The sequence below is a fragment of the Leucopleurus acutus genome (genome assembly GCF_964270905.1).
Source record: "Leucopleurus acutus genome assembly, chromosome: 9".
NCBI lineage: Eukaryota > Metazoa > Chordata > Mammalia > Artiodactyla > Delphinidae > Leucopleurus > Leucopleurus acutus.
The window spans coordinates 20,562,310-20,581,527 of record NC_139144.1 but is presented as its reverse complement, the minus strand read 5'-3'; the positions used below and the strand labels follow the sequence as shown (position 1 = coordinate 20,581,527).

The window sequence follows — 19,218 nt, the reverse complement described above, 5'->3', positions numbered from 1 at the left end:
AAATATGTAATTGGAAAAAGAATGGGAGCAAAAGGCAGGTCTCAATGAGCTGTGTGAGACATTTAACAACAAGGTTCCCACTGGAGGGTTGGGGGGAAAGGAGGAGAGAGATAGAAGGGCAGGGTAAGGTGGAGGTCTTACAGGGGGGTGGTCTTGATGGGGGAGATCTTTGCATCAGAGATAAAGCCTCAGGAAGAAGAGCAAGCCGCCCACTAACCATCCTCTCAAACACCCCCTTCTCCACCTCCCATGCCCCAAAAAGTCGTACCAATTTTATTCACTGTGTCAACTAAAAATAACTTTTTTTCTGTTTGAGAAATTAATACATGTTCACTGTAGAAAATGTAGGAAACACAGAGAGGCATTACTATTCAGTAATAACCACTATTAACATGTTGATATATTTCTTTCTTGTCTTCTTCCCTATGCATAGATTTTATGTATCGTCTATATATATATGCATAAGTATTCTAAATGATGGAAATAACCTTGCATGTAGGATTCTGTATCATGCTTCTCTTTGACTTAACCTGAAATCTTGAGCCTATGCTGGGCAATAGTGCTTGATGAACATCTTTAAACAGATTCTCTCTCCTGATAAATTCTTTCAAATAAGTTCTCTAGCAGTGAGCAAAGGTATGGACATAACTTTTTAAAGCTCCTCCTATGGGAAAAAGTGCTTTCCAGAAAGGTTTTGCAATTTACATGTCCACTAACAGTACATGAAAGTGTCAGTTCAATTAAAAGTATTGTTTATTCTGTGTAATCTGATCTCTCTGTTTTAATCTAGTTGATTGGTGATCTAGATTATGAAAATTCAAGTAATCTAGCAGCCGGCAATAAATACACTGTGATAATCCAGGTGCAGGATGTTGCCCCTCCTTACTATAAAAGCAAGTATCATTTTGGTTTATTTCATGAAGCATCGTCCTTGAGTAGCAATGACTAAACTGTGCTGGGCAATGCTTGGGCTTGGGCTGGGGATGTATTTATGTTCAAAAGGAGAATTCCAAAAGCCCCAATACTTCGGAATCAGCCCAGCCTCCTCCTGTCCTTCACCAAGAACAGTTAATCAGTCTCCAAGTCCTTTCTTCTGTGTCAACTACAACTAAAATCTAAGGATTTTAGTAAGGATCTGCTGCCTTCCCCCCAACTCCACTGCACCTCCATCCCACTAGTATTGCTCTAATGCAGAACCTCCTCTATCAGAGCTGAATTACAACACCAAGAGTGTTTCAAGAGTCTTTCTGCCCACCTTTAGTCTTGTCCCTTTCCAACGCATCCACCACATTTCTGACAGTGATTTTCAGGAAACGCAAATGCCACCGTATTACTTCTTGCTGAAAGCCCTTGAGTGTCTCCCCATAGCTGTCAAGTTCACATTCAAACTCTTTGGCTTGGCACAAAGCAATAAAGAGAGTCACGTGAATTTTTTTGGTTTCCAAATGCATATAAAAGTTATATTTACACTATATTCTGTAATCTGTTAAGTGTGCAATAGCATTGTCTTAAAAACATAATGAACATACTTTAATTAAAAATACTTTATTGCTGGGCTTCCCTGGTGGCACAGTGGTTGAGAGTCTGCCTGCCGATGCAGGGGACACGGGTTCGTGCCCGGGTCCAGGAAGATCCCACATGCCGCGGAGCGGCTGGGCCCGTAAGCCATGGCCTCTGAGCCTGCGCGTCCGGAGCCTGTGCTCCGCAACGGGAGAGGCCACAACAGTGAGAGGCCCGCGTACCGCAAAAAAAAAAAAAAAAAAAAAAACTTTATTGCTAAAATATGCCAACCATCATCTGAACCTTCAGCGAGTCATAACCTTTTTGCAATGGTAACATCAAAGATCACTGATCACAGATCACCATAACAATATAATAATGAGGAAAACATTTGAAATATTGCGAGAATTACCAAAACATGACACTGAGACACAAAGTGAGCAAACGCTGTTGGAAACATGGTGCCGATAGATTTGCTTGACACAGGGTTGCCACAATGTTCAATCTGTTAAAAAACACAATATCTGCAAACTGCAATACGTAAAACGCAACAGAATGAGGGATGCCTGTATTGTGATTTAATTATTTTTCCTATTTCCGTTTATAGATAATATCTACATTTATATCCTAACAAGCCCAGAAAATGAGTTTCCTCTTGTCTTTGATAGCCCATCCTACATATTTGCCGTGTCGGAATTAAGCCCATGTAAGTAACCGACGAGACACAGACTCCAGTGCTCTTGATAGACCCCTTCATCCGGAGGCACTTGGGTGGAGGAGGCTCCCCGTCAGAGGCCCTGGTGGTGTTGTGCACAGCGACTCACAGCTGATTCCTGGTTATTGCATGTCTTACTTCTTTTTAAATTCTCCTCACTGTGGAGGAGCCCTTCAGGTGAAATCCAGATTTTGAAAACTGTTGATTAAACTGCATTTCTCTGAACCCCCTGATTGCCTCTTTGTCTGGGTGCCTGATTCCAACTAATCCTCTCTTTTTGCAGCCTAAGTTTTCCCTTGGTCTCCACTGTGATTTTTATCCAGCTCACTCAGAGAATTGAAATTTAAAAATAGAGAGAAGGCTTCCCATTTCTAGATTTCTTTCATTTAAAAACAAAATAAAGATGTTTTCTCTCTCCCTTTGAAGGATTCCCTGGAGGCCTCTTTTTCCACCCTTTAGGATGCCTCGATTTCTGCAGGCTCCTCCCCACTCCAGCTGGGTTTCTCCCCGTCTCTCCCAGTAAAGGGGAGACTGTTAACTCTAGAATAATCAGACCTCACCACAGTCTTTGAGACTTGGATTGTGTATACTTCTACACTAAAAACTAAACAAAACAAACCCCAAAATCTCCCTCTAAAATGATCTCCTCTTCATTTTGTTTTCTCTCTTGATGATGAGCTCCATTTCCTGACATTACATTTTAAACAAAATACAAAAAGAGGGTCTGAAGAAAACGCTGTCGATTCCTTATGCCTTATCCAGTGAATAATAAGTGCAACAGGAATAGGCTTTTTATGAATTCACAGATCTTGCTACAATTATTAATCACCTACTCTGGGTCAAGCACGTAGTGCTGTTCTATATAGTTGAATAAGAGAAGATGCTGCCCTTGAGGAGTATAATTTATGAGGAAGAACTTCTATAAAACAAGCAAGCCCGAAGTCCAGCAGCCCACCAACAAGACTTGCAAAATAAGCAAAATGGAACAGGATTTAAAAATCAAAAATATTCCAACCATCCTGTTGCTAAACCTTTAAAAATCATGTTTTTCATCTGGTTTTGTAACAGCAACCCATGCTCAGTATAGAAAATTTGAAAAATAAAAAAGACAACACTGCTGCAAAAAGATGTATATGTGAAGGTTCTTTGCAGCGTCAGGATCATGTAATAATTGGTGTGCTTGGAGTCTATATGAGGGTATGAATTGTCTTTTAGACTTCGCAGTACTGCTTGAATCATACGGCCAGTTTCCTAGTGGGTGTCATTAGTGTAATTTGAATTTAAAAGATGTAAAACATACAGAGTTTGAACAGCAAAGAGGCCCCCAAAAGTCTTTCGCCCGTGGCACTGAGAGTGTCTGCTCCTGATTCCTCCTCTCACCCCCAAAGCAGGACTAATCTCAGATATTATTCTCAGCGGTAATCGCAGGTACTTTATTCTTCCAGCTAGAACCCGGGTTGGACGGATGCAAGCGACAGATAAAGACTTCCCCCAGAGAGGCATCGTGTACTCCATCTCCACCGGAGGGGCCAGCCAGCACTACCCAAACATATTTTGGATTAATCCCCAAACGGGAGAACTCCAGCTGGTGACTAAAGCAGACTACGAGGCAACTCCCATCTATATTCTCAGAATCCAGGCCACCAACGGCGAGGACAGCAGCTCAGTCACTGTGAGTGGGGCTGTTTGGTGCATTCACACCAGCCCAAGGGGTTGACTTCGGGTCTCCCTGGCACCCTCCAGGTGTGGCTGCAGCAATAAGGAATCTTAATAGGGCACCTCCTGCAGACATGACAAGAAATGGCTAGGGGTGTCCCAGACAGCACAATCGGACACACATAGCAGTGCCAGGAAATAAAGATTGACATCTGTAAGCCCACGTTTATGGGTGACTGGGAGAAGCGCTGAGATGGATGGCCACCCTGGGGGACAAGCTTCCTCCTGTTGCCCTTAAATCCCCCCTTGCTGTTGAGGTGGGCTGTAGCTGTGCATCGCCCCCAAGTAGTTTTACCCTGTTCCTACCCTGAGCCCCATCATACCAGATGGGATAGGTCTTAAAATGATCTGGCTTGACACAGCGCTATGCTGCTTTGTAACCTCTGATGTTGAGAATCTGGTTACGTGCATTTCTGAGTCAGTAGGTCTGAGCAGGGCCTGAGAACCTGCATTTATAACATGCTTCCAAGTGGTGCCGAGGCAGCTGGTCCATGGCCGTGCTTTGAGGAGCCAGGCTTTGACAGGTCTGTGCTGCCAGTGGTCAGGAATATTTGAGCGTAATATGATGGTCACAAAGAGGAAACTATTTCTTGGTCTTTCCCGTTAGTAAAGTGAAAAAGCCTAAGGCAAAATGAACTCAGCTAGCGGCAGGCAGCCCTGTGTGATAGAATGACTGGTCCAGGGTCAGGAGGCAGAGTTCATTTCTCAACTTTGATCCCAATTTGCCAAGGGGGTCCGAGCAATGCTTATCTTTGTACCCTGATTTCTCTCTCACACATGGAGAGTCACCTCATAACCCAGTGCCTGAATAGTCCAGTTCCTCTGATGACTTGCTTTGAATTAGTGGGACGATGTTTTCAATGATGTGTAAGGCTTGGCATTGCTAGCTGAGAAAAAGATGTGCTAAGTTGAAGGTAATTGTCGTGTTTGTTAGCCTGGGTTTTTGAGAGGAATGAATGGAGTCCACTTTGGGAGCTAACTAGAGAGAACATTTCAATTTACTCCTGGGCTCAGAAATAGCTGAAATCCCCAAATTTCAGAGGTAGAATGAATACGACTCTAAAATTCATAAGCTTTTAAAAAGGGTGATGATCACATAAGTCCCTTTCAGGGCTGACATTCTGTGATTCCGTGCTGGCAGGCATCCCAGTCCATATTCCAATTCACCAGGCATAAAAGACAGTGATGAAAGAGAACAGGCTGGCCCCTGCTTGTGGCAGGCCAGCGCCACCGGCTCAGTGCAGTGCTGAGATCCCAGGTTACACACAAGACCCCGGCTAAGCCAGGTCGCCTCCTTCTATCCCACTGGTTCTCAACCCTGGCTGAGTATTAGAATCGGCTGGGGAACATAAAAATCATGCCTGGGGACTTCCCTGGTGGCGCAGTGGTTAAGAATCCGCCTGACAACGCAGAGGACACGGGTTCGAGCCCCGGTCCGGGAAGATCCCACATGCCGCGGAGCAACTAAGCCCGTGCGCCACAGCTACTGAGCCTGAGCTTAGAGCCCGCGAGCCACAACTACTGAAGCCTGCGCGCCTAGTGCTTGTGCTCCACAACAAGAGAAGCCACCGCAATGAGAAGCCCGTGCACCGCAACAAAGAGTAAACCCCGCTCACCGCAACTAGAGGAAGCCAGTGCACAGCAACGAAGACCCAAGTCAGCCAATCAATCAATCAAGGAAGAAAAAAAAAAAAAATCAGGCCTGCGCCCCACCCTCCAGGGAGTCCAATTCATTTGGTCTGGAGAGGGCCAGACAAAGTGGAGCCACGGTTGAGAGCCATTGTTCGATCTTCCAAAGTTAAAGACAGAACTTCCAACTCACAGGGGCAGCAAGCAAGGAAGCACAGGAGGGTCACCGTAAATCCATCATCGTTACCGGAAAAACAACTCAGCATCATCTGGGGGTGAGCGCATGTGTCTAGCTGCATATGTGTGTGGGGGTGTGGAAATGTATTATTACGTATATTATGCACACGTGCATGTACACACCCAACACACAGTAGAGAAGTTAATAGCATAGGCCTTGGAGTAAGACAGACCTAAGTTCAAATCCCAGCTCTGCCACTCACCAACTGAATGGCCTTAGGTCAATTACCTAATCTCCCTAAGCCTCAGCTTCCCCATCTGTAAAATGGGAATAAACGTATTATCGATCTTGGATGAGGTTAAACCCCACTAATTCACAAAAAGCACACAGCCCAGTGCGTGGCACACAGTAAGGGCTCAATGATAACTACTCAGTGAGACCACTTTCCTGCTGCTCTAGGTGACTGTGAACATCATTGAAGAAAATGATGAAAAACCAATCTGTACCCCAAACTCGTACTTCCTGGCCATCCCAGTGGATCTGAAAGTTGGCACAAATATTTACAATTTCAAGCTCACGTGTACTGACCTTGATTCCAGCCCCAGGTCTTTTCGTTACTCCATTGGCTCAGGTATGGTATTGATGTCAGTGGTCCTGGACCCTTGCTGAGGGCTCCTGGTGTTGCGGGCTGTAGCAGCTGTTTAGGGAGAAGGGGTGGGGGTCTGAGCTCACACACTGATCTGGCACAGCGTGTAGGGGGTGGGGTGTTTTCAATGAGGAAACCAAGGGTAAGGAGTCAAATGGTTCTGGAATTCCCAGTCCCCGCACCCGCTTGGCTTCCCCTTCTCACCTAACTCTTCCCAGACTCCCATACCTGGCTGCCCAAAGGCCCAAGGAACAGTGAATCCCATTGATGGTGACCCGCCCCCCCACCCCCAATTCCCAGCCTGTCGTAGGATTCATGAATCAGATTAGTGTAGCTTAAAAACATTTTTTTAGTCCAACTCCTCCCCCACCTCTTTTCCTGCAAGCTTGTTGGTGGCGGGGGGGGGGGGGGGGGCAGGGGAATCCCAGTCCTCTCTCTGGATAATAATAGATGAAATAGATTAAATGCATTTTGAAACGCATCCTCAGGAATTCTCTTCTGCTCCATTCATTTTCTCTCTTTAAAAATATACCATTGTGGGAGGGAAAGAAAAGAGCACCCCTCAATGGAAATGAGACCAAAATAGTTCATCTAATGAAGTGCCGGGGCCAGGGATTTAAACCCAAACAAGCAGAGCAGTTTCACGTGAAAGACTGAAAATCCAGCTCCGCCGCCTGCTGAGCCCTGGCAGAGCCGGAACTGGAGCAGCAGGAAGCCTCTCGAGCAGGCTGTGTCACAAAACCCAGGGGCAGAGCCCACCTCGAGACTGCAGTGGCCGGAGATGGGAACAATCCATACTGAGAACCCTCAGGCCTTTATGGGGCACTTCGTTGCTCGGGAGTAAAATTGCATCATCCCCTGGTCCATTTACTGGTTTTTAGTTGGTAGTGAGTCTGCAGCCACCGGAGGAATGAACAAGAGCTGCTTGGGCGGGCAGCTTCTCTGCTCTGGGCTCCCTAAGCTGTGAGCCTGCAGCCCCAGACGAGCCGCTGGGGAGGTGGGGGTGGAGACTACTGTCCCTGCCAGCCCAGGACGCACCTTCCTTTGGGGGACTCCAGGGCCATCCGTCACGGGTGTGACCAGCCCGGTTTCATGAAAGGCGTGCAATGAACTTGGCCCATGGCTAGGGACGTGGCCCCCTCTTCCCTCTTGCCGCCCACTGATTGGTCTGAGCGTGAGTTACACATTGTTACCAAGTTAATGCTGACGATGAGCATTGGCCGCACCAGGATTGCTAGCTCTCTGCCTGATGCTCAGCGCGGTGGAGGCCATTCTCCCTGGACACCTGTGCTGGTGCCCTTTTCTACTCTCATTTTCATTGCAGCCACACTGGTTGTAAGCCAGAGTCTCTCTCTGTACTCATGAAATCTCTGGTGCTGTTAAGGCGCATATCCTATCACTGCCCCCACCCTGGTACATCAGAAGTAGTCTACACCTGAGGTGGGATGTTTAAGAAAAAGACTGAATGTAGTTTTCTTCTAACCCTTATTTCTCATGCTCTTTTCTTCCTTTTCCCAAAATCCTTGCATCGAATCTCATTTAGGGAACATCAACAGTCATTTCACCTTCTCTCCCAACGCCGGGTCCAACGTTACAAGCCTGATCCTGGCGACTCGCTTTGACTATGCTAGTGGGCTTGATAAGATCTGGAACTACAAACTACTTGTCTACATAACTGATGACAACTTGCTGTCCGACAGGAAGAGAGCTGCAGCTCTTGTTGAAACAGGCACAGTGACCCTGAGCATTAGTGTCATTCCTCACCCAACCACGACTGTCACCACAACCCCCAGGGTAAGGGTTTTGGGAGATGGACTTCCCAGTTACATCCCTTGTAACTGATGTTGATGGAGCCCCTTGACCTAGGAGAAATGTGGGGTGGACTGAAAAGAGTTGAGGTGTTAGGATGTTGCCAGAAACGCCAACTGTGGGCTGGATCGGAATAGTCACTGGGTGGTAGAAAAAATCTGGGTGAGACCTTGGGCTTATAGAACCACTGACATTGCCTAGTCTGGTAAAGAAGGAGGTACACATATGCACAGACTTGTGATAGATCAGGCATTGCCCATCCAGGGTATGGACATGTTGCTGTCTTCACAAGCCCTTCTCTGCTTGCTCTTAAGAGCCAATACGAGTCCGTGTCCATGAGAGCAGCTAGCTGCCAGATGCTCTTCTCTACTTCTTTTGAAGAGTCACCATTTGTCAGTCTGTACCCTACTCCCCACCTCTACTCCAAAAAGAAATCCACTTATTCAATCTGCAGATATTGATTTAATACCTATAATATGCCAAGCACTTTGGTGAATAAGCCAGAAATTATCTCTGCTCTCTCATGGAGCTTATAGTATAGGTTAGTGGTTCTCAAGTGTGGTCCCCAGACCAACAGCAGCAGCAGCAAATTCTTGAGCCCACCCCGGAGCACTAAAGTTATACCTCATCCAACCATGATCATCACTACGACTTCCAGGGAAGGATGTTGAAACCTGGAGTCCTCACCAAATCCCCAGACCTACTGGATTAGAAACTGTGGTGTGGGACCCAACCATCTGTGTTTTTAATAAGCCTTCCAGGCCATTCTGATTGCACTAAAGTTTTAGAGTCTCTGATCTAGAGGGGGAGACGGATTACAAACAAGTGTGCAAATTGGTAAACTACCTCCAGACTGTCGTAAACAGTAGGAAGAAAAGCAGCCCCATACTTGGAGTATGCCAGAGGAAAAGGAACCAGAACCTCAGAAAGCCACCTGTGACTTTTCTGCTTCTCAGAGTCTTACCAAGAGCTGCTTAATATTCCTTTCCTGTGGGCTGGAGTCAATATTACCCCCAATGAATGGAGGCATTAGGTGACTTGAAGGGCTTTCAGTTGTGGTAGGAGCCAGTAGGTGCCCCAAGTAAGGAATTGCCACCTTTCTGCAACTTACAACACAACCCAGCTCTGACATCTCCAACCTGGAAATCTCCATAACTTTTTGTTATCAGTCTCCCTCTCTGGGAAGCAAATGCTGAACTTGAGGTCTCACTGTGATAACAGCCTGCTCAGCTGGCAGCACAGCTGGCAGTGACTGAACACTGAGAAGCTTGCAAAGTGTTTAAAAAAAAAGAAACAAAAAACCCCAACTTTCATGGCTCATGCCTTCCCAGTGAGAGACAATAGCTATATTAGTCCCTAGCTTATGCCATGATTTGGCAGGGAAAAAAAGCCAATGGAATATTTAGCTTTGGGGAAGGAGAAGAAAGAGAATGAAATTAGGCCTGGAGTTGCTCTCCAGTTCCCTATATTTTCTGGGTTTTGGTCTAATGGACATCTGGCAAGACTATAAATAAGGTGATGGGTTGAAGAGTGAGAACGATGAGCACACAGATGTCCGACCTTTAGAGCAAGAACAAAAAGCAGGATGAACATTCAACCACCCAACGTGAGAGGGTTCTGATGTCAAAGACTACCAGCCTCCACTCATCTCCCTCTTCTGTCATTCAAGCCCAGGATCACCTACCGGATCCTGAGGAAGAACGTGTATTCTCCATCGGCCTGGTATGTGCCTTTTGTCATCACTTTCGGCTCCATGCTGCTTCTGGGTCTCCTGGTGTCCCTGATCATCCTATTGGCCAAAGCCATCCACAGACACTGTGCCTGCAAGGCTGGGAAGCACAAGAAACCTCTGTAAGTTGCCAGTGGGCTGGGCCCTTCCCCCATTTCCTTTCGGAGGATACTGCCTCTGGTGATGCCAGGAGAAGGAAAGGGAGACAGTTGGGATTTCTCCACAGGGTAGAGAGGGTGCCTGGAATGAAGAAAGGAAACGGAGCTACAGGGGAGACGTCCCAGCTCCCCTTGTCCTGGTGGACCCCCTTCATCACCTGCCGGGCCAGGAAACTGTTCCTTTGCTTTTCCCTGGCACCTGCCCCATACTTGATGAGTTCTCAGTGAAATCGGGGCTTCAGCCTCTTGGTGATCTTGTCCTGGATAAAAGCTCCAGAAACAAGGCCGGTTGTGAGTAGTAGTAGAATATGCCATGCTGTTATTTGTGGAATATTTAAAGGATGGGATGGAATTAGAGGAAGCATAAAAAGGAATAAGGGAATTAAGCTTTTGGCTCCAGTGACTGAACTGGGCTCTGGTGTGACTAAATAATCATTGTTCTTTTGCGTGTGGCCCTCTAAGGGCTGTAAACGCAGGCCTGCTTCCTCTCCCTGGTATGCTCACCTGCTCACTTATATGCCTCTTTCGGTGACGCTCTGCAGAGTGTCTTTTACTGACTAAAGGGAGGTGCTAGAGTAAAGTGGAGAAAGCATCAAATTGTTACAAGCTTCCCCAGAGCCAGTTTCTTGAGTCTTAGTAGCTCTTACAGTGAGAACGTGATGGTTCTGAGCCTGGGCTTTGGAGTCAGATAAGGTTGAGGTTCAAATCTTGGGTCTGCCATTTTCTGGGTATATGGCTTTGGGCAAGTGACAATCTCTGTGAATCTCAATTTCTTTATGTGAAAACCAAACAATTAAATGAGCAAATGCAAAGGAACCACTTAGCACTGTTCCTGATGTGGAGTAAATGCTTAATACACTATTTTTTTTTTAATCTTGTTGCATGATTTTTCATGGCTGAGTCCCAGTGAGCTTAGGATTCTAGATTCTAAGTTTAGCTCTGTACACCCAAGTATCTTGAGGTATTGGAACTTGAATTTTGGAATTTCTCACCGGCAAAAAGAAGGGGTGATAAGACTCATGTGCCATTTAAAGGTATTTTGAAGATTAACTACTACTGTCAAATAATTTAAAATCTATGGATGAAAGGCTGTATAAAAGTATAAGTATTAGCATAAAGATGTGCATTGCATTTTGCCATATTTATTGGGGGCATTCGTTGCTATTGGCAACCTTGACTTCAAGGTAAGAAATCCTTGAGCATCTGCTGAAATTTAAAAAGGTCTTTTTATTTGGACTATACTCACAAATTGATTTGAGAAAAAAAAACCAGCTCCAAAAGAGTGATGCTTAAGCTTGTAAGGATGGCAGTGCTCTGTAATGGGATTTGGGCAGAAGTTCTTAAAGGAAGTAATCCAATACTGGACACTGCAACTCACATGCAATTTATAGTCAAATGTGCGCCTTGAACCTGGTGGCTTCAGTTACCTTCTACATATTGTTTTCAACGTGGTTGACTTTTAAAAAACTAGCTAGTGATTCAGACTCAGACCTGGCCTCTCTGGCAATTTGTTGTACCACATGGCAACCAATATTTGTCCCATAGCAGAGAATAAAATTAGAGTCACAGAATGAAGGGTCTTAAGAGTCCAGGTGTCCAGCTCTTCACATTACAGGAAGCCAGGGTTTAACTGCTAGTCATCGAACCTTCCCCCTGTGGGTCAAATCTTCTGCTCAGATGGTTACTGGGGAGGAAAACCAGGCAGGAAGAATCGCTGGGCCGTCTGATGGGGTCGTCATGCCCTCACTCAGTGTTGTCAGAGAAAATAGGTTCCCTGAAGTTCTCTAAAGCAATAGTTTTCAAACTTATCAAACTCCTAAGCCTCCTTAGTCCCAACCCAGCAGTGATGGAGCAGGGCTGGGAGCCCATTCTGCATTTTAGTCCCCTGCCCTGGTCCCTATTTCAGTCGACCCCTGAATCCTGGGGAACACAGTTGCCCAAAGGCCCCCATGTTGTCACGTGTGTACCAGGGCAGAGTGCTCTCAGGTTAATTCTTGTCCATCCCTTCTCCCCCGATACAGGGTGAAGAAAGTAGGTATGTATGGTGCCGATTACCTTTGTTTGTTGCTATTATTGTTTTTTGCTTGCTCTGTTGTACTACATAAAAGGGTTCCAACTCGGTGGAGAATCAGGGCACAGTCCTGTGTTGGTGGGTTTTCCGCCACATCATCTGTGGATGGAACGAAACAGAGGTCGGACGTAGCTGGAAGAAGGGGAGGGCAGGGCAGGGTGCATGGGACCGTTGGCCCGCTTGGGTCTCATTCGGTCCTGCCTGTTCCTTACTGAGTCACCTCCAATCAGCTTCACATCAGCACCTAAAGGTCTGCTCCCCACCAAGCGGGTCAGGAATGGAGAATTCTCCGTGAGTTAAACACAGAATCTACTTGCTGCTACACACAGAGGGGGTGACCCCTCCTGAGGACAGCTAGTGCCCTGTATTAGACAGATGCCTCTTTTTAAAGAACAAATGATACTTTATTCTCAGATTGTGATGGATTTGAACATTCTCACATGTTACTTAGGTTAGGGTAGTTAGAAATCGGGGCTGGGTGCAGTCAGATGGGCTGGGAGAGCTGAGTGATTTCAGGGCGTTGGTGAAATGAGCAAGGCCTATCTGAGGAGACATCACCACTGTCTCCAAAGCTGTGGTCTCAGGGAGACTCCAAGCTATGGGGAGAGACAGGACAAAGAACCGGAAAGAGTGTTTTTGAAAAATGATTGTTCTAATCACTCCAGCCATAGGTGTGTGCATCTGACATGCACAAGGGATATCTCAGCAGGGTTAGAAATTTAACTACAGTGGTTATTGATCATATCAAATGAGATAATTCTAAAAAATGAGATTTTTCACAAACTATCTCCCATCCTAGTTACTTTGTAAAAAGGGCATAAGGAATGGACGCAAAGCATCCTCAGATGAGAAACAAAGGTAGCAACCCCCTCTTTCTTTTTTACCTATAAAGCCATTTAAAACCTAGTGTCCAGTAATGACAATAAGCTGGAAAAAGAATTAAAAATTTTTGATGGTGTATTATGAGAGTGTGTGTGTTTCTGAGAAGGTGGAAGGAGGTCAACAAACATGCCTAGAGACAGAAAATTCTTTGCTATGCCTGCAATACTAAGCTCAAATCCTGCTTAAGAGAGATCTCTTTGTAGGGGTAAAATTTTAAGGTCAATTTAGTGTCCAAGAAGCTTAACTCTTGTCTGTCCTCTTGCCTGCAGAAATGAAGAACACAAAGAGAGAGGCGGCGGTGGTGAGGCTGGCTGGCCCCGGGGCGCCGGGTTGGGGAGGGGCTCTGGTCTCCCCCCGGCCGACTCGTCACAGTCCCACGGGGGTGTTTATCATTCAGGGAGATGCTTGTATCTGGCCACTGGAGCAGACTGCTGTGTGACGAGCTCCTGATAGAATTTGTTCCCTCCACTGAACCTGTCTGCTGCTATATTTGCAGAAGAACTGGATTTCATAAATATTGAATAGTGGTGTTTATTATCTACACTAGTTCTCCAGGAGAGTGAGTTAGGGGGAGAGGAGCTTAAAGACCAGAACTGGTGCTTCAGCCTTCAATGGGATTTACTTTTGCTTTGCTTTTCCACACCGTGAGGAAAAAGTGACAGAAAAAGAGCACAGTGGGAGGCTGAGGCTGGCTCTGCCCTCTCGGCCATATGACCTTGACCTCAGGGACTCCCTCGGCCTCTTTAAGCTTTAGATTCCTCACCTGTGGAATGGGAGTGAGAACAGCTGCCCTGAGATAACAGGTGGGGAAATACTGGGAAAATTATGAAGAGTCATGTAAATACGAAGTGTCACAGGACAGCTGGGGAGTTACCTCCTCACGTGACCTCCTGAGTTTTCTTTCACTGAACCTGATCCACCCACTGGAAGTGACGGAACTTGAAGGTGACCCCCTCCCAGGTCTCCCCTAACCCCTAATAATAGGACTTTGTTACGATCTAAGATCCATGAATTTGGGAAATGACAGGCAGGACGCGGAGGAAGTATCGCTTCAGGCCAGTCTCCTAAGTGCTTATAAGCACTGGTCTGCAAACAGGAGGAAGGGGTGATCTCCTGTCTCCTGGGTCTTATTATTGCCTAAGGCAAGTACCCTTGATGATGCCACTCAGAGACTTAGACATATGTAGAGTTAAATTCGTCGATTAAATAAATCAATCCCCCTTGCCGTAAAAAGTGCAGCTTCTGAGTTGATCAAGTGGAGGAAAGCTGTAGATCTCGATCCCTTCTGTTTTCACAGAGGGGAGCTGTGGGCAAGTGAGTAGGTAACGGCTTATGTGATGAAAACGGGGGTCAAAGGCCCATTAAACTCCCAACACCATCCTCGTGAGTGTGCTGAAGAACGGCGTCGTTGGAGGGCACCGTGTGAGGGAAGGGGGTGTTTCCAGGGGGCAGAGGTCAGGTCCTGGAGGGCCGCACAGAGTACAGGTCAGGAGAAAGAATAAGGTGTGGAGCACCAGGCTTAGGTGAGGCAGGCCAGGCCCGGAGGCAGCGCTGCATTGGCCTAGGCTGACTCATCTGTGCCTGCTCTGCACGTAACATCTGCCTGGCAGATCCCGCGTAGGTGATGTCGATCTTGGCCGGTGCTGCGTGGCATTTCTGCTCTTCCTTCTGTGCAGCTTAGATGGCGTTTACTCAGGATGCTTTCCTACCCCCCAAGTCTGCGTTAAATGTCCTTTTCCCACCCCTGTTCCCCCACGCCCCCGTAGCATCCTATATTCCCCCATCACAGGCTTTATCACAGTAAATTGCAGTGCCTCTTTGTCAGTGGCCCCTGCTTGAATGGCAAGCTTTGGGCGGGCGGTAACCAGCCCTGCCTTGTTCACCGATGTGTCCCGAGCATCTAGCACAGTGCCTACTGAATAAATAAATGTCAGGAAGGTCCTGGGTAAGGAACCTGGGCTGTAAGGAAGAGCAGCCTCTCCTGGGGGGAGGAGTGTAGGGCTGTGCTTGAAGCCGTCTCTTTCTTTTCCTTAGGAAACAATCCAGATGAATACTGTCTTTGATGGAGAAGCCGCAGACCCAGGTAATTAAGCGGCAGTGTCGTCCATAAGGGCACTGATCATATTCCAGGCTGGTGGAGTCATGAAGGACCATATCCCACGTCCTGCTCTTCACTCAGTCTGCCAGTGCGTTTGGTTGTCGGGCCTACACAGTGCTGATACTTCCAGGCGGCACCGCAACGTGAGATCAGCTCAAAACAGAGCTGGCTTGTAGACACTCAAGCACATGATCACGTGTGAGGCCTCAGCAGGTTTCCACCTAAAGGGTCCCACTCAAGGACCACGCCTCTGTCCAGCCTCCCTCCCTGAATCACAGGCCAGTTCAGGGAATTGGTGAATTCAGTAACCCACTGTGTCTTCTGCTCACTGGGACTCAACCTCCCCCCACCTGCCTCATCCTTTCTGAATGCTTCTAAACACCATTCTATTGGTAACGAGAGATATGGAGAAATGGCAAGCTTGGCTTCTTTTTTTCCTCGATCAGGGCCAAGAATTCCTTCTTGGACAGCAAGATGAACATAAGGTAAAGCTGGCCTCCAGAGCTCTCATCACCCCCATGAAATCAGCTCCAAATTTAGCTCCTTTACACACATCCCTTCACTTACAAAGGCTCAATTATAGACGTGAATAAAGGGAAGGAAACCAAATTCGGGAGGCAAGTGCGTTGGCTCCCTGCCACCCTCACATGCGAACGGCTCCGCTTGGTCCTCCTCAGAGGGAGGATGGCTCCTCTCCAGGACAGGCTGCCGCTGCTGCTGGAATTAAATTTCCCTCTATTATTAGGTACTTGTTACCATAATGTGCCCACATTAGCATAAGTGCTGGTGGGATCCTCTGCCTGAGAGGCCACTCATGCTGTAGGGAAACAGCAGGAGCAGGGGCACGCCGGAAACTAGATCTTCTGGGGCAAAAGCCAGGGAGGACCGAGGCTGTTCTGCGTCTGTGTGTTTGCGAGAAGGAAAAAGGAAGCGATGAGCCAACTGGACTAATGTGAACAAACATCAATTAGCGTCTGCAGGCTCCGACACAATAAAAATGGCTCCCTTGCATCATCTCAACTGGGGCCAGATTTGTGTGTCTGTGTCTGCAAATCTCTGCTAACATAACATAGATAAAAATCAAAGTCTTTCCCTCCTTCCTTGGTGAACTCCTGTTTATATCAGGGATTCAGGGGATCTTTTTAAACAAACAAATCAGAACGTAATGGGTCACCCCATGAGAAACTGAGCCTAACTTATCTGAAGCTCATGTTGAGTTCAAGACTTCTGTGGCCTCTCATCTTGCCATTGAGGTGACCTTGAGACTCTCCTAAACCTTTCTTTCCAGGGAAGCGTGAGATTTGCTACCTGTGTGGTCAGAGCCACACAGCTCAGCTCGTGGAAAGGGCAGGCAGGTGAAGATTGTGTTCTTCACAAGCCTGCTTTCAATCTTTCTAGCTGCTCATCTTTCCCTGGGGGCGAGAAGAGAGCAGGGTGGAGATGGGGGAGCAGAGAAGCATTTGGATTCCTTTGTTTATACATTGGTGGTGTAATTTTTTTTCCTAGTTACTGGGGCAATATATGAATTCAACACAAAAACTGGAGCCAGAAAGTGGAAAGATCCCTTAACCCAAATGCCAAAATGGAAGGAGTCCAGCCCTCAGGGAGCTGCTCCAAGAAGACCTGTCACTGGGGAAGGGACCGGGCCACTAAGGAGCACCCACAAGGAAGGAGATGGGCTGAGAGACAAAGCACAGGCCAAGAATACAGTCCCACGGTCCGGGAACCAGGACAGCAAGCCAAGCACCCCAAAGAACAGAAACTCAGCCCTTATGGGTGGGGGGTCCCCCAAACCGCACCCAGAAAAGTGAACGGTGTCTGGCTGCCTGGCCCACAGCACAGCACAGGGCGGGAGCTTGACTGTCTGGGACGCTGCCTCACCCTACATTCTTCGAGGCCAGGGTCGGGGTGGAGGGCTGAAAATGTGGAGGATCCAGGGTCCCAGGTGGAATGTTTGACAGACTTTAAAATGAAGGGCTTTCATCTCAGAGTTGCCTTTTTCTGAGACAGCACAGGAGAGATTTTGCCCTGGCCTCAGTACCTCTGATCAGCTGGACTGCTAACTGGTGGGTGTGGACTTGTGTTTCTTCTTCACATTGACCTCTAGGAAGCTCTGTTCCGTTCGCCCCTAGGAAGTGCACGAGACCTCCTGCCTAAATTCTGAGGACTACCCTCCCACCTGGTTTCACCTTATTTTCCTGCCTTTATTTTAGCGTCACCCAGATTTCTTCACTTATAAATACAGTTCAACACCATATACCATTGTAAGTCACATCTAATCTTTTTCAGAAGAGGCAGAGCAGTGGGAAAAAAAGGATGAATAATGAGTTGTTCACCTGGGAAGAAGAAAACACACTAAATACCTTTAATTCTTTTTCATTAAGGTAAAACTGATAATGCAATAAAGCGCACAGATCGAAGGCATTCAGCTCAGTACTATGTAGACTCTTCCCTGATGCAACCAATATTTGGGTCTTTATTGTCACAGATTACTTTTGCCTTTTTGAAATTTCCTATAAATGGAAAAAGCTCCCCATTTCTTTTGTATCTGGCTCCTTTGGCCGCGCACCATATCTGTGAGATTCACCCAGCTGTACTGTGAACCAGTCATGCAGGGCTCTTCACTGTGTCTCTTATCCCACTGAGGGAATCTACCACATGTCATTTATCCATTCCACACTTGGGTAGCTGCTCCAAGTTTTTTACTATTATAAGGTATAGCATTGTGTACTTCCCTGTACATGTCTTTCCATAGCATAAACACGTGTTTCTTCTCAGCCTCCTCCTAGGAGTGGGATTGCAAGAGCCATTGCTGGAATCTGCTGAGAATTCTGAAGTTGGTGGCTCCAACTTATGCTTTCAATGATGGAGAGTTTGGACTGCTTTACTCCCTTGTCAACACTTGGTGTTGTCGGTCCTTTTCATTTTAGCCATCCTGGTGAAAATTCCTCTTGAACTAAAATCACTGTTTTTCTCAAAGCTAAAACAACACCAGCCCTACAACCTACCTGCCCGGCTCCTTCCCTACCTTCTGTGATTGGTGGAGGGGGGAACCACAGGACTCAGAGCAGAGACACAGTGGGAAGCTCTAGCCATTCATACAGCTGGGACTTTCACCTGTGGCCACAAGCAGTGACCTGAAAATAAATCTCTCTGCAATGCAACAGGAAATGGAAATTTTCAGTGCGTGCCTGGTGAAGGCCGAGCAACCCTCACCTTTGCTCCATGTCCTGCTTCCCAGCTGCTGGGCCCCTAGTCCAGTAACCAGAAGAAAGGACTAGATGAGAGTCTACTGGAGCAGCACCCCGTTTCCCAGTTGGAGAGCCAGATGAGAACTCTCCAGGCCCAGGATGGCCTGTAGAGGGCAGGCAGGATCCATCCTGCAAATGCAGAACTTCGGAGGAGGAGCTGCCCGTTTATTGTGTGCCCCTGCGTTCGTGTGACTTCTCAAGAAAAACAAACATTTTTAAAATGCCCTGTCCTGGCCTAGAGCAAGCACAATTTATTAATAAGGCTTGGTTGCCAGGGAACTCCCTTGAATAGGTTTAAATTTTGCAAAGAAGGCAGAGCTGCTCATTTGTGGAGGTTAAAGTGGGTGAAGTGGCTGACTACCCATTTAAGACTCTGCAAGTCTGTGGAGCCCCGGGTAAAAGACCTTCCTCAGAAGCTCTCAGCCTCAATGCAAGTAAAATGAGGCTCCGAGAAGGCTGAAGAGGGTGCCTGATAACTGTTTATGAGCCCATTAAGGATGATTAAAAGGAGGGCGGTGAGCAGCTGTTATCCCTTCTCTGGTGATGACAGGGCAGGAGGGGATCATGCTTCTCGGCCAGAAGAAGAGATTTAAGTTAGGCACAGGGAGGGACTTCCCAAAGGCTGGGGTCTGTTTGAAGAGTCAGTTCTTTCCCTGGTGATGGGCAGGAAGAGCTGATTATCTTCCAAGCCCCAAGATGTGAACCTCGAGGAACCCAAGACATGGGTCAGGAGTGGTACCAGGAAGCTTCGAAACCACCTTTTCTTTTTGCATATTTGACTATTTGATCAGGGGAAATCAGAAATCTCAGGTCCAGGGCTGAGGCCATTTGGTTTC

At 47.1% G+C, this 19,218-nt stretch overlaps 1 protein-coding gene across 1 annotated transcript in view; it reads left to right on the top strand.

Moving 5' to 3' along the window:
- Window positions 1-16,942, top strand: part of CDHR3 (cadherin related family member 3) — a gene marked incomplete at both ends in the record, with an annotated part of 71,559 nt that extends 54,617 nt beyond the window's left edge. Inside the window, 10 exons of the mRNA XM_082846415.1 lie at window positions 791-908; window positions 2,108-2,206; window positions 3,661-3,887; window positions 6,198-6,369; window positions 7,928-8,178; window positions 9,863-10,044; window positions 12,102-12,115; window positions 13,303-13,334; window positions 15,068-15,116; window positions 16,638-16,942. Of these exons, the coding sequence (XP_082702541.1) occupies window positions 791-908; window positions 2,108-2,206; window positions 3,661-3,887; window positions 6,198-6,369; window positions 7,928-8,178; window positions 9,863-10,044; window positions 12,102-12,115; window positions 13,303-13,334; window positions 15,068-15,116; window positions 16,638-16,942 (1,449 nt within the window). The remainder of the gene's footprint in view (window positions 1-790; window positions 909-2,107; window positions 2,207-3,660; window positions 3,888-6,197; window positions 6,370-7,927; window positions 8,179-9,862; window positions 10,045-12,101; window positions 12,116-13,302; window positions 13,335-15,067; window positions 15,117-16,637) is intronic.
- Window positions 16,943-19,218: the final 2,276 nt, after the last annotated feature.